The 15,594-nt window shown below is 38.5% G+C and overlaps 1 protein-coding gene across 1 annotated transcript in view; it reads right to left on the bottom strand.

Annotated features, from left to right (window-relative positions):
- RB1 (RB transcriptional corepressor 1) overlaps window positions 1-15,594 on the bottom strand; it is a 78,575-nt gene that overhangs the window by 5,281 nt on the left and 57,700 nt on the right. Inside the window, exons 18-20 of the mRNA XM_069881393.1 lie at window positions 1,546-1,664; window positions 998-1,119; window positions 160-305 (exon numbers count right to left, since the gene is read on the bottom strand). Coding sequence (XP_069737494.1) covers window positions 160-305; window positions 998-1,119; window positions 1,546-1,664 — 387 coding nt within the window. The remainder of the gene's footprint in view (window positions 1-159; window positions 306-997; window positions 1,120-1,545; window positions 1,665-15,594) is intronic.

The following is a 15,594-nucleotide window of genomic DNA, read 5'->3' as shown; positions in this document are numbered from 1 at the left end:
GTAAATGGTACTTGAAGATCTCACAGAAAGTACTACTTAAAGAAACCTGAGATGATCAACTCCTTTGAATGATCAACTGAGAAACAAAAGTTCTGTTTACAGAGGCTGAAGGACATTTTGTTCAGGAGAGTATTTTAAAACTTTTTTTGTTAATGCTACCTGGTCCAAGTGCCTGTCTCTCATCAGCTCATACTCATTTTGCAGCGTGTGCTGGAAGAGGGTCCAGATCAAGGGTTCCAGGTCAGGGTGGTCAGATAGAAGCCGAGAGAACAGGGTACGTAGTCGAAGATAGGCCAGTAGATACACTTGTTAAAGAGAGAAGAAAAATAAACTGAAATGGTACTAATTGGAGTACACAAAATAAAAGGAGCATGATAGAAGACAGACAGCAACTGAACATTCACCACCTCTCACTACAAGAACGAGCCATCAAGTGAAGGCAGTAGAAGCCAGTTTCAAGATAAATGGAAAAGATTCGTCACACAACAGGTAGTGGACACATGAAGTCCACACCAAGTAATCCTGCATGTGAACATCTATATTGACTCAAAAGGAGACTAAACAAGCATTTGGAGCACAAATCTACTGAGCATTACTAAGTGGACACGTTACAAAAGGCTAAGAAGAACCCCAGAGATGGAGAAAATCAAAGCTTGGGAAAGTATTCAGGGGAAACACACATATGCTCATCCAGTTCTTAAGCTTCCTGTGATGTCTATTTACACTGACTGCTGGAAAAAGGATACTAGGACCGAAGGACTCTCCATCTGAGCCCATATGGCCACTCTTACAATCACTTCTTGCAAACAGTGTGTAGGTCACATACATTAACCTGCCAGCACCGTTTCACTATTTCTTCTAAAGGCAGTCGAGGGTTTGCACAGTGTTTGCTACAAATTCTATTACAATCTTTTAAAAAATGGTGAGCTCCAAAAGCCAGAAAAAATAAATGACAAGAGGTGACTTTGCAATGTCAGCACATACAGAAGAAACAAACCTTTTTTGTAAAACAGAGACAGGGAGGTAGATTTCTGTGGTTTCTGTGTCTGGGGAGTCACACCTGGCTGAGCTTCTGGAGTGGAAGTGGCACTTAAAGGAGGTCTCACAGGAGAAAGATAGCTGGAGATTCAACATAGATTAAGCACTTCAACATCACAAGATAAAGGAATAACCTTCTATGAATGACACTTGCAAGAACTCTTCCCTCTTCCCCCATTAGAAGACATTAATTGCTACTAGAACCTGTTATTCCCATATCAGCAATTAAAAAAATAGAAGTATTGATTCAATATCTGATAAAGAGACTAATTTATTCCCGGACAACTAAAAAAGCAGTTTGCAATTACAAGTCTGAAAGGGCTTGGAAAAAAGATTTCAGAATTAACTAAATTTACGTTTATAATAACCAGCAGCCAACATAACAGTTCAACATAACCTAGAGTATCAAGCTTAAAAAGTAGGAAACCAGAATGCAAGCGCATTTAAGTATTAAGGGTGATATTGACTTCACATTTTACTAGATCTCAAAGCATGTGTGTCACTTACAGGTCTGCCGCAGTGTGGTTATGTTGGAAAGGCACATTGAAGCTGGATGTGGGCTCAGGCTGATCAGTCTGGCCTTCTCGTTCTTTTGACTGCTTGATAAGATCAAACAGAGGTGACCCCTAAAAAATGACAGTAACAGCACATTTTACTGACAACAGACAATCACACTGGATGGATTCTTTCCCTTCTCCAAAAACAACTCCCAAAATATGATCCTAGACAGAAGATCTATGCTTTGAAGTACTTCCGAATGCTCATCTTTGTCAGATAAATAGTTAAAATTTATCCAGCAAAATTTAAACTATTAAACATAGCAAACACTTTCTGTTTCTATAGCAGCCCATTAGGCACAGGCTAGCAGCAAAGTTCAGACATAGCTGTATTCTAGCACCTCTTTTTGCTTCCTATTAAATAGCCATTCCTGGAAAAAAGAGCAAACAATGGAAGAGAACATATAAAAGGTCACATTTTCAGAAAAAAAACACATCGGTGACTAGAAGTTACTGCCAAATCTAGTGCCAATCGATTTCTGCTACAACATCTACTCAGTATTTTACACATTATAATACACAAAACACTCTTAAACTCATCTAATCACACTGGGGGTTATTCAGATCTCTACAGTAACACAACACAGAGCTACCTCTTGCAAGAGCTACAGTTGCTCGCATTAAGTCTCTGCCTTTGTGTTCCAACCCAAAACCTGTTTTGATTTTAGGTCAACTACCAGTACTTTAGGCAAGGCAGCTGGAATACATCTGAAACTACTAAGAACTTGAGGCAGGAGGCAATGTGGAGAGGACATCTGCAGAAAGGAGAAGGCTCTGGCTGAAGCAATACTAGGACTGCTGCTGATGTTAGCAATACACCGCAGTCTTGCAGAAACAAAATCTCAGGCTTTTGCATCATACATGGAGTAGAATTTTGCTGAAATAGCAAGACTGCATGGGAAAACATTTTGGTACCATATTTATAATTAATTTTGAAAATATAGGGTTGCTGGCTGGTGTTTTTTTTATTTTCTTTAAACACAAGACTCATCCTTGAGCACAATGTTGCCTTCCAACAGTGCAGCGTCAGAACTGCAGAAGCCACAGAAGAACACCTGACTAGCAAATATCTGCCTTCGCAGGGCATGGGGAGAAAGCAGTGTCCATAAGACTGGGAATCACAGAATCATAGAATGGTTTGGAGTGGAAGGGACTTTAAAGATCATCCAGTTCCAACCTTGCTGCCATGGGAGGTTGGGATGCCTCCCACCAAGAACAGGCTGCTCAAGACCCCATCCAACCAGGCCCTGAACATTTTCAGGGATGGGGTATCCACAACTTCCCTGGGCAACCTGTGCCAATGCCTCACCATGAAGAATTTCTTCCTAAATCTTTCTGTTTCCAATTTAAAGCCATTCTCCCTTGTCCTGTCACTACATCTCCTTGTAAAATGTCCCTCCCCAGCTTTCTTGTAGCCTCTCTCAGGCACTGGAAGGTCACTATATAAGGTCTCCTCAGAGCCTTCTCTTCTCCAGGCTGAACAGCCCCAACTCCCTCAGTCTGTCCTCATAGCAGAGGTGCTCCAGCCCTCTGATCATCTTTGTAGCCCTCCTCTGAAACCATTCCTACAGCTCCATATCTCTCTTATTGCTGGGGATTCCAGAACTGGACACAATACTCCAGGTGAGGTCTCACAAAAGAGGAGTAGAGGGTAAGAATTACCTCCCTCGCACTGCTGGCCGCGCTTCTTTTGATGCAGCCCAGGACACAGTAAGAGAATGGAATGGGCAAAACTTGGCATTTTCCTCCAAACGATCCCCAAACCAGAATACTTTAAAATCAATCAGCTCAACAATTAGCATGTAATCCATCATGTGGTAGTCCATGGTCTTTTCGTTCCTACAAATGCATGCTACTGATATTAAAACACAATGACACAGATAATAAATCTGTAGCAAATAACAAACAGGAGCCCAGCACGCATGTAAAGCAAGCTGTATCGCCTGGCTAAGGCGAGAAGAAAAGCTCTAGTAAAATTAGATTGGATTTACTAGAATTAAAACTAGCATTAAGACTTCCCTCAGCCTGAGGTGCAACAACTAAAAATTCAGAGAAATGAGAGAGCTTATTTTCACCAGTTTTTCACATGGTGTAATTTTTAAATTATGATTTTGGCAATACTAGAGTAGTTTCATCCATAACAAAAACATCAGTTACTGACTCATAACCACATAGTTATTTCTCCATCATTTCTCAATCAGATCAGCTCTTGGGCTGGTTTGCATCATCTTTCCCTGGACTCCGGAGTGCATGCACTTCTCACTTGTTTCTTTCAGCGCTGCCCTTGCTGGAAATGCAGAGACATGACCTTCTCCATTTCTCATTCTTCTGGCCACTTGGCCTCTTCCTTTTTATTATTCCCATTAGTGTTTCACTATGCTCTGAAAAACTTAAGTTTCCTTCCCAGAGCAATCACTAATTCATTGCTGAAACATCTTGATTCCTCAACTAAAAGGGAGTCTCTTCATTCATTTCCCATTTTAGCTATTAATGACTGAGAAAGAATTGTTTTCAATGAAGCGTCAGTAGGAGGAAAAGGGGCTGATAAAGGGGAATGAGAGGTCAAGAAAGTTACTATTTTTGAAGTTAGCACTTGCAACTTGAGTTCCAGGTCCTCTCTTAAGCCTGGTCCAGTTTCACAGAGTGTGATTCCCTTAGATAAGGTGAGGCAACACAAGAGCTGCTACACCTTTAGAAGGGACCTGCCTACTTTTGCATCATTTCCACTCCTCCTCTTCTACTTGTCAGCTTTGATGATCAGTCAACATCCATCTACATAATTCACTTTGATGCACTAAACCAGCAGAAGGTTAACAGGAAAAGCAAAACCAGATTTAAGCCAGGTCCGTAGAGAATCACAAGCAGACCCAGAACAAGCATTAAGATAGGGCAGCAACACAAAGAAAGTTGGGAGTAAGGCAGGAAAAAGCAGAAAACGGCGAGTATGAGATGTCCCACATTTACTGAAAACAACCTCTTCAATCAGCTGCTCGCATGCCAAACTTTACAAGAATTTATGAAATCTACTGCTGCCTTCCATCAAGTCAGATGAATTACACTTAACAAGAGGACATTCTTTGTGTAGAAGCATCTTGTTAAAGAGACCAGCTAACATCAGCCATGGTGGGATATGTGAAAACACTAATGCAACACGTGCCCTTCAACAAACCACGGTCAAGTCACCTAGCCAGACTGCAGAAACTTCATTTGTGCTGTAGTTGCATAACCAAGAAAAGGTTATTTAGTTTGAGACCTGATGAAAGATAAGGTGGGCACCGATCACAACTTCCACCTTACAGCTGAGAGGGCTTTAGATGAAGTCCTCCATGCTCCTTCACTAAATGCACAGCCCCTGAGTTGTAGAACAGGAGGAGGTGCTACACTGAGGCTGGTGTCTCACAAAAAACACAACTTTTTTCAACCCCCCTACCCTGCAAAACTAATGGGTTTAATTACAACCTTGCCTTCTTTCTTTACAGTGAAACACAAAAAGGACTTCTATTTTAGCAAATCTGAAGCACATTCTGCAGCTTACAGGGAGTTCTCAAGCCTATCAGGGCAAACTCTGTTCAGCTTCAGTACCACTACTTGGTATTCAACAATCTACCTCTCGCTCGAATGAGCAAAATATAATGTCATTAAACAGACAATTACCAGTCCTCCAAATAGTAGTTACAAAAGAACTTTAACCCCAAGGTCCAGCTTTATCAAATGAGAATGTTCATCAGTAACTTGTTTCTAAAGTGGTATTATTCCCATTATCTTTTACAAATTTCGTATTGCTTTTTAAAGCTTTTAAGCAGCATTTCAGGTCAAGAGATCACCTCCCATGCATTCCTTTCATATGAAAAGAGTTTTGCACAGCTTTTACTTTTATTTAATGTTCAGTATGTGATTCATGTTACTAGATGCAGCCACAGAATAAATTTACCAATTAAGTGAAATGCTGCTTTTCATTTGAGACTTTCCTGAGATGGCTAGAGAAGTCTTGTTTTATTCATGGGAAAAAAAAAAGCAATTACAGCCTAAAATTTCTCAGGGTCAAACAGCCATGGGCATCAGAATGAAGAATAAGACTGAAATGTCTCTTAGTCCCCCCTCACACTTTCCAAGGCTAACTATAACGCTGCAATGCTAAACTCCAAGTGAGCCTCTGCAGGATGCTCCCCTGCAGCAACACCTGCATCACAAGCATCTGCAGTGATTTTTCGCCAGTTTGAAAGCTCCTTTTATGGACAAAACCAGGAGAACTTCTCTCTGGTTAATCTTTATTTGGCTGTGGTGAAACTACAGGACAGAGGTGCTTCCCAGCTTCCTGATCTCTACATGAGTTCTGTCCCAACAACACGTTTAACTGGACTTTGGTTTCTATGAAAAGATTAAATGAAAGACCTAAATCCTTAAATGTGGACAACAGCCACCCTAGGGTTTGGGTGTAGCCTGCTGACTCCAGGAGAAGCCCCTGAGCAGCTTTACTCTCAGCAGTGCTAATTAGCAGCGTTTTAAAGACTGGTTTTGTCTTTGTTTTATGGTTTCCTAACTGATTTTCAGGTCTTAGTGATTTGCTAGCACTAAATTTTAATGCAGTGTTTATCACTAAAGTATGTGTTTAAACCATTATGCCAAGCTCCCTTGGTTATTTTTGTTTTGGGTTACTTTTGATTTTGTTGTTTGGGGTTTTTTTTTTATAATCAAAACCACCTCAAATTATTGAATCTATCTATCTTTACAATACATAACTAAGAAATGTTGTTCTTCATAATATCCTGAAACGTGCTGGTGATTCTGCAGAGCAAAATCAAAGCCTATTTAGAATTGACCACTTTGGAATGGAAGTGCAGGGACTGAAAATAGCACAAGCTATTTGCACTCCTCTTTCCCATGACAGAATTGCATGCCCAGATAGTTCAGTTTTGCTTGCAAATGTATTTTCAGAAGCTTCACATGAAAATTGTTATTCAAGTTTCTGAAATAATTTAGGCCTGCCAGAACAAAATATATTTCACAGTCTAAGTTTAAAAACTATTTATCACTAAAAAACAGATTTTAAAACAGTTTTAATTTCAGACATGAGTTGTATTATATAAACTATATTATTTGTGATAGTTCTTAAAAGTTTATAAAGAAAAACATTAACTACAGCTTTAACTGTTTCATTCATATAAGAGTTCTGTCAGATTTGCTTCTAATTCCTTACAGCAAATGTCTAATACAAGTCCTACTCCTACCTTACTCATATCCAACATTTAAAATCAAGTAATATTGCCGTCAAGTTTTGTGAGGGCCTCCTTTTTGTCTAAATGTGTAGCATATAGAGTGGAAAAAAAAAAAGGCAGAAAAGAAACAGTTAATTTGGCCATTTGAGAGTAATATTTTGATATTTCCCTCCTCAAACAAGAGGCTTAGAAAGTCATAAACTACAAAGTAAGTGAAGAGCATACACTGATACACTTACATATCATGAACACTAATTATTTGAAGTCCTTGACACAAAGCACATGAGCAGCTGACCTGAAAGCAGGTGCCCTAGACTCACCTGTTAGGAGTCAAACATTCAGGTCTCTCATGTTCCAGTTTCTTATAAAATAAATTAGCTATTACACCAAAAAAAAAAAGAGCAATCACTGCCTGCTCTGGCATGCAGGACCCATTGTGAAACTGGTGGTTTCCAGTGTATCCACATACCTATTAAAATGAAATCAAGTGTCTCTAATGGGAGAAACGGAGATTTCACAGAGAAGTTATATAAAGGTGTAGTAAAAAAGTAGATCAAATCTCTTCAGTCAGAGAAAGCAAGCCAGGTCACCACAGCATGGATATGAATCTTAAACTTGTGTTGCTTTAAATAATGCTGCAAATGCATTCTCTTTGAATTGTTGTAATAATCTGGTCTTCCCCAAAAGCCCCCAAAAAGGCCTGGCAAATGCTGGTACAACTCAGAAGTTCTATCTCAGAACAATCAATCCATCATTTCCAACCCCCAAAACGGCTTTTCACCAGCTGGTTTTATATGACACAATTATCTACGTTTTACAGGGTCTCCCAGCAAAGGTTCACTGGGCTACGTCGCTGCGGGATACAAGGGCATAACCAACACGTGCTTCACAGATATGAAGAAGGGTGCATGCGAAAACAGCCATCGAACTTCTGAGAGGCCCACCACACACACTTCTCGCTGAGAAATCATGAGCAGAAGTGGGGACAGATAAAAAAACAAGCCTCAAGCTGCATTATCACAGCAAGTCAAACAATTGATGGGCACAACAAGATATTTGGGGTGATTGCTGCTATTTTAAAAAGCAACTAAGTCAAGTTAAATTAAAAAGTGAAACAAATTTAAAAGACAATCCAGAGCTTCCAGTAGCTTCATTTTTTTCTCTCTGGTCTTTAAATTTTAATCATAAAGATGACAGACCTTCTTTGTTAAGATAGTGACTAATACTGTTGGTACGTTCAAAAATATTACACAGACTGATGATAACACTCTGTAAACAGGAAAACTACTGACACAGCTCTTGCTTTGTGGCTCTGCTAACCAATCACCCCTAGAATACTGCAGAGAAAAAAAAAAAAACAACCACGGTCATCAGGACTGCTCATATTTGCCAATTCCATATAACTAACTTTTTATAAGATGCACTGAAAGGAGTTTTGAAAGACAGTCTACTAGCAAAATCACATTTTTATTCGACTACTTTGTTTAAACTACTCAGCATAACTCCATAGAGATTGCTACTACATGGCTTGCAGAGGGGTCTCACACCAACTTCTTCAGAGGTTTTTCTGCTCAAGACTCATTCAACTTAGAGCGCTTTTTATCAAGAAAAAGCAAGGCCTGCAGAGTAACTAAGGAGTTAATATTCAGCACATCCAAACCTTAACTATACAAATATATTAAGTCATCACAAACCAGTGTTCCACCAAAAGACATGGTCCCAAACTACCCCATTAACCTGCTCCCTCCTCTCTACCATCCCCAACCCCTCCTGGGTCAGCAGTGTTGGAGAACTGGTCCAGGGAACTACAGTTTTGTTGTTGCTTTTATTCAGTTGAGGTGCAGGTTTGTTGCTTTATTTAACTGTGTTTGGCAGGGAAGGGCTTAGTTTTACATTCAGAGCAGCTCCCCTGTCCCATTCACCTTATTACAATACAAGCGTTTGCATTTGGTCAAATGAAGAGACAGAAACAGGCAGCTGGAAGATGACACAAGACGCTGTGGCATTACTGGGGCAGAGAAAGGAAAGAAATGCCTTACAAATTCCCAGGTTTTCTCCTCTAAAGCAATCAACACATCTCAGAAGGGAGTAATCCTGCAGAAGGTGTTGAGATCTTCAACTCGGAGGTTCTGACGGGCTCCTTCAGGAAAGGCTCTTTAAAGAAAATGCTGCCACGGTGCAGAAGGGAATGCAGCTACTCGCTAAATAACCGATACTGACGGTACAAGTAAATGGTCAATTTTCCCCAGTGAAGGAAGGTTATCAGTGAAGTCTCATGTTCTTTGCTAGGACAGCTGCTGTTTAACACTCACAGATGACAGGGAAACGTTGCAGAGGCAGGAAAGAGAAGGCTGCCAGAAGCACAAAATTATTTAGTTTTCAGGAAAAAGAAACTCAGTGCAAAAAGATCTCATGGCTTTCAATGACTGGATGAATAGCTATAATACTCAATGATTAAAGCAAAATAATGAACAAGGAAAGTCTCCTTTACTTTTATAAAAAGGGCTCCTATGTTACTCTCACTCACAATAAAAATAAGTTAAGTGTTAATTCTGAAAACACCAACTCAATGCTCAAAAGTCAAAGCTTAAAGAATTACTACCAATATAATAAACAGAGTTATCATTATGCCAGTCCAGTAGTCCATGGATTATCAGTCACCAAACTAAATTATCAGGCAACAGGTCTGAAAGTCAAACACAACTGGTTTCATACAGCTTGAGTGTTGAGCTGTGAAAGTAACTGCTACAAAACATTGTGAATGTGGAAAATTCAAAAAACAACTGCACACATGTCCTCAAAACACTACAGAATACAATAATTCTCATTGTATTCTTCTTGTTGAACAACACATAAGAAAATAGCATCGCAGGCCAGTCCTGCACGTTTTTTCCCCAGAGCAACTGCTATGAGTCTCTTCCAGATGGATCTGTGGTCTGCACTAGCAGTGGTGCTACAGAAACAAATCTCCAGCTGAAGCAGTGAGCATGCTGACTTCCTGGCTCCCCAGTATAATCAGGCTTCAATGTGACTACTTCTTGGACAAATCTTACTTATCGAAATTTTTAAGCCAAAGGTTTCAAAGACAAACTGAACTGGTGTCAGTTCCCCCGCCCCCAACCTCAGCACAAGAAATTGTGTGCAATGTATAAACTAAAACCCACTCGATGCGAAACATTTGGCTGTCGGAAATGATAATGTATCAGTCCGCAACAAAATGTTCTGCCAAAAACTCTGAGGCTGAGAATTACTACAGCCTTAAACTGTGAAAATACTACAGATTTGAAGACTTTTTCAGTAGAGGAATTAGAGAAGAGTTGCTTTAAAATACAATTACATTAACCAACATCACACAGTATCAAGAACAACACTTCTGTAGTAATTTCCATATATGAAAATTTTTTACATTTAAGAGCAAAATACCACTTAAGCACTTTCTTCAGAAGAAGTTTTGGGTCACAAACGCCTGTCTCGGCAAAGAGAATTTATTTATGTAATTACTATGGTAACAATCAGATTGTCACAGTACAACATCACACCTTCTAGCAGTTTCATATCTAATTGACTTGCACAGTCCTGGTTCCCAGAAAAACAATTAAGAGAAGTTCCAGGAACTATTTTTCCAAGTACAAGTGGAGACATGATAACAAAGTGCGTTGAAGATTTTCAGTTAAAGCCAGTAATTCAGTTTCAAGCCTTGTCTTCTTTCCAGTTTCTCATTAGCTGGACAAATTTAGGTACAACGTACCACCACCAATTTCCTTAACCCAGCTAACTAACCCAGGAAACTGTGAAGACAGTGGTTTTTACAAAAGCAGGACAGTATCTTTCATCAACATAACCAATGAGTCAACAAATTATTAATTGAGTGAAAAAGATACAACATATAATCTGCAGAGGATATGGATGAACTGCACGTACAGAAAGACCAATTCTCTAGAAAAAGTAATATTTGCTTAGGGGAAAGTACGTGTCCTGAAACTATTAAGAAGAGACTGCTGCATGATATTTAAAAGCTAAAAGGACTATTAAAATCTCCCCAATGTGCTTTGTATAATGTAAAAGAGAAAAACAGGACAAAGAAACTGGAGCTCCAAAAACAATATGCCATGTTTAATAATAAATTACGGCAATACAAACATGAAATCTGGTTTATGTGATGGATTTATCAATCATCTTTTGAAAACATTTCAATCTGAAGAAAATTACATCAGAGAGAAGAAAGAAAAAAAAACCCTAACATTAACAAAAGTATCAGCAGAGCAGCATTTTGGGCATGAACCTACCCCTTAAGAAAAGTTTTGATCTTAATTTGAGCCAATACTCCTGCGACTACCATTACAGAATATCTCAAGCCCAGTTACCTCAGCCTAGACCTAGTATTGCTCAAGGCAGAAATAATACAATGAAATATAACTGCTTTAATTTTTCCCTAACACGTGCTGAGCTAGCAATGAAAAGGGGGGAAAAAAACCACTTAAAAGGAGGGAAAAAAAAAAATCTAAACAATTTGTAAGATCTAGGTCAATATGTCTATGTGGGAAACTACAGATACAGCTACGGTCACTGGGACCTCAGCAACGTCTGCAAAAAGCTCAAGATAACATTTCTCAAATTAGACCAGTATTAGCTTTCAGAAAATAATACAAGACACTATATTCAGTGCCTTTCCTCATGGACACACACCAAATTCTTTCTTGAAGACTGACCAGCGAAGGCTAGCTCAGGCTCTGGAAAAATGTTGGAAGGTAGAATATTTTCCCTTTAGATATTTAGAAAAAAAAACATGCAGGAAATTACTGAATTACCATGCTTTAAAACACTTCGTTTCCAGTTTACACCATAAGGTCAAGTCTAAATACTTTTCTGTGTAGACAGAGCAGTCTGACTACTGGATGTCAGAGGACAAATGCTGGTCACTACTTTATATAAAATAAACTTTTCAAATACTTTCATTCACCTCACATGTTCAGGGGATAGCAGAAAGAATGGATGGCAATTATAGAACATTGTAATTTTGAATGATTTGACTAACAGATAACAATACGTAGAGAGCTACAGAATATCCAGATGACAGCACCATGAAGTTTTTGTTGCCAACTCAACTTCTTTCATTAGCTTCCTTCAAGCTTGTTGAAAACTAGAGCAAGTTATTTCTTTTTTCCTTATTCTTTTATCTTTTTCTAATTCTATCTGAATTACATAAACTATCAGAGCAGAGTATAAATGTAAGTGACATTTTTGTGGACAAAAATGCCCAAGTGCTGAAGTACAAAAGCATGTTGGATCCTGCTCACACCCACAGAAATGATGCAAATTCAAGTTTAAAGGCCAGTATATTTCTATTTGGATGACTTCATGGGGATCTAGAAACGTTGATCATCTTCCAGTTTTAAAATCAACACTTCTAAAAAGACAAATAAATAAGTTGGTTTGGGGATTTTTTCAAATGCCACATACGAGATCCCCCACGTCACATGCAGATAACACCAGTGTGAGAACACTTCTGATGATTTTTTGGGTGGTTTTTTTTTGTGTGTCAGACACACATGAGTACAGGCAGTCATTGCGTTTATGAAAATCAAGACATTTGAATGGCTTCTCCTATCTCCTTCCTCTGTGCAGCACTTCCTCTTTGACCACTTACCTTTTGGTTGTATTTCTACTGGCATTTAATTAAAACTGCAATACTTAGGAAAAAAAAAACCGTACGTGACTCTCCCTGAAGTAACATCATAACATCTCCCTGAAGTAATATCCTGACATCAGGCAATACACAAAGAGCACCTACCAATAAAGCAGTAAAACTGATTGCACTGAAAAGATACATTAAATCACCAAACTATCAAAACCTCAGACTCATTAAATTACAAATATCCTGCTGTTTCCACATAAAAAATGTGAAATCCTTCAGTAACAAAGTGCTTTTCTACTCAAGCTCTCTGAAATTTTATTGTGAGAAACTTTCCGTTGTTTGTAAACGGAGCGAAAACAAAGTTTCATTATTTCTGATGAAATCACTGTTTTATATCCTATTTTGAGAAAACTGAAGTCTTTTGCTCCTCGCTTTACTTCCTGAAACTTAAGGAAAATGAAATTAGCTTCTAAAGTGTTTTTTTTTTTTATTTTGCTTTTGTTGTTTTGTTTGTTTATGTTTTTTTTTTAAAATTCCATTAGCCTTTTTGGAAGAAATTTCACTGAAATACATTCCCACAGAAACCTATTGCTGGTGTGTTTTACAACAAAATATGTTTTACAGCAAAAAGCATTTCAAACTATTTCTGCTAGTCCTACAATCAAGTTGTGGTATCTCTTTTAACAGTTTCAAAATAGAAGCTCAGTGTTTTAGAAGACATCACATTCATTTTAAAAGCTGATTATGCTATGAACACTGATCACAATTTGACTGAAATAGTTGAACACTGTTTTACTGAATTACATAGGAAATTGTCAAACTTTGTACTATTCTATGGCTTGAGAAATGCAGGAAGGCTGGGATGACTTGGAAGCTTTCCTCTCCCTCCAAAGATCTTAAACCACCAGGCACACAGAAACCCTCCAAAACGTTTCCTTTTACCTCTCAGTCTCCAGAGCACGTAAAGGTCACACATTACGTAGAGAATGATGCAACTGGAAGTTCATTGAATTTTACAGCTTCTTCTATTATTTGCACTAGAAAAACAAACCTGAACTGCAGCTTTGCCATCTCTCCTAAACCTACCTTTCATATTCTTTCTACTTTGATCATTTCCTGCCATCAGCACGCAGTGCAACACTGAAGCTCAGCATGCTCAAACTGCATAGACATGGAGCAAAATGCCTCTAGCGGGCATGAAGAGCTCAGCTACACCTACAGACTTGAGCACAGAGAGCACAGCTACAGCAGAAGCAACCAAAAGTGCATTTTGATGGACAGGTCTGTGCAGGAAGAACAACGCAGACGCACAACATGATCGGACAGATTAAATAAACAGTTTCCAATTCCTGGTATACCGATCTTCCAACACTTTTATCCTCTTTCCCACCAGAAACTGAAAATAATAATTTTTTAGAAAGGCAAAGGGACCACTTCAAAACAAAGCCATTTTTATCAACTCCACTATAAAAGTGAGCTCTAAAAGAATTACTTTAAAAGTAGTAAAACTTCCATGAAATTAAAGACATAGCTACCACAAATTTCTGTTGTACTTCAGTAACGAAAAAACTGTTTCCTTTAGAAAACTTAGGGCACAAACTTAAAAACACAAGTTGACCTTAAAATTTCAACACATTGCTTCCAATAAGGAAACAGTATTTTTACGCTGATTCACTCTTGAGTGTATACTTTCCAGGTGTTTGGGGTTTTTTGCTATCTCCAAGGAAGACAGACAAAGAATGCATAGAAAATGCCGTCAAATTTAAAGGCATTACTTTGTTTTGGATGTAATATTACTCTGCTGTCTTCACTTTCACTGTAGGGAAAATGCCCATTTCTGCTTTTGGTTAGTGGGGTATCTGTTATGGGAGCTCCACTAACTTCACTACAAATGTACCGATATAATACTTGCACGGATACCAAAGCAAACACGTGAAGTACTACTGTCCCGCATACACTTACAAGAAAGCAGACAGAAGCACTACATATAAACATCCCTGTTTAAGAAAAGCTTGCACAAGGCACCTCAACTCAGATACAACAATCCACCAGTAGGCGTTCTGCTAGACTTCTCTATTTCTTAAACAAAGTATCTAAAAAGTTCCCAATTTGTCATTCAGTGGGCATTTTCTATAGCTGTGCTGAATTATCAATGTCTAAGCCATAGCAAAAAGAAGACAAGTTTTACCATTCACTTCCACTGAAATAAAAGGCTGCAAATAAAGGCATTTCTGAAGTTAGACACACAAATGACAGTCTCAAAGAAACTAAATTTATTTCTCCACTACACAACTCTCTATTCTTTCTGTTTTAACTGCAGGTGACATTAGATACCTGTAACATACCTGTCTGTGATTTTCTAGCTCTCTACATTAGTCAACATGAGTCTTTAGACTATAACATGACAAGGAAAATGGAAACTAATACCAATACTGAATATGGTTGGCCCAAAGCATCTACCATACTAAAGTCAGTAAGAAAACTCACAGCATCTTCAATGGAGTCCAGATCAGATATTTGCCTTACAAAGCTGTCATCCAGCATCATCCCTATTCAGCTCAGAGAGAAGCATGACTACGTGTAGTATGTCTGTATTACTGCTCATTTTTATCGTCCTTCGTAGAAAAATTAATCAGGTTTACATAACTCTTTCCCATTATGTTATACATATCATTATTTCAAGCTATCTACATGAAAATAAATTATAGGGTGGTGGACCAGAAGCCTAGATCTCACTCTTCAGCTTTTAGAGACTTTTAAACCTCACATGGTTTAACCAACACTAAGTTAACGTCTAGCCAAGACTCAAGATTTGAAAGCCTCAGAGTTGAATACCTTACCACAATGCTTACAGCACCATTTCACAATTGCTTAAATTAGATTAAGTGTATTAGTAAACATGTGCACTTGCTGCTCTGTCCTTCGCTTCAGCGTTAGCACAGCTATGACTATCAAAATTATACATTTATTACGATAGTTCTAAACCAAACAGTTCTCCTCATTCAGCTGAGTGTGAATTTACACAGAGCAGAAGGGAATGAGCAGAGAGAGGTCTGAAGGACAGCAGTAGGATAACTGTGAGCAACAACCCAAAATTAAAATTAAGTCAATAATAAAAGCTATATAAAAACCCAATGAATTCAAGAAG

The sequence above is a fragment of the Phaenicophaeus curvirostris genome, chromosome 1 (assembly GCF_032191515.1).
Source record: "Phaenicophaeus curvirostris isolate KB17595 chromosome 1, BPBGC_Pcur_1.0, whole genome shotgun sequence".
NCBI lineage: Eukaryota > Metazoa > Chordata > Aves > Cuculiformes > Cuculidae > Phaenicophaeus > Phaenicophaeus curvirostris.
Note: the sequence above shows the minus strand (reverse complement) of the source record. Positions and strands in the feature narration are given on the sequence as shown.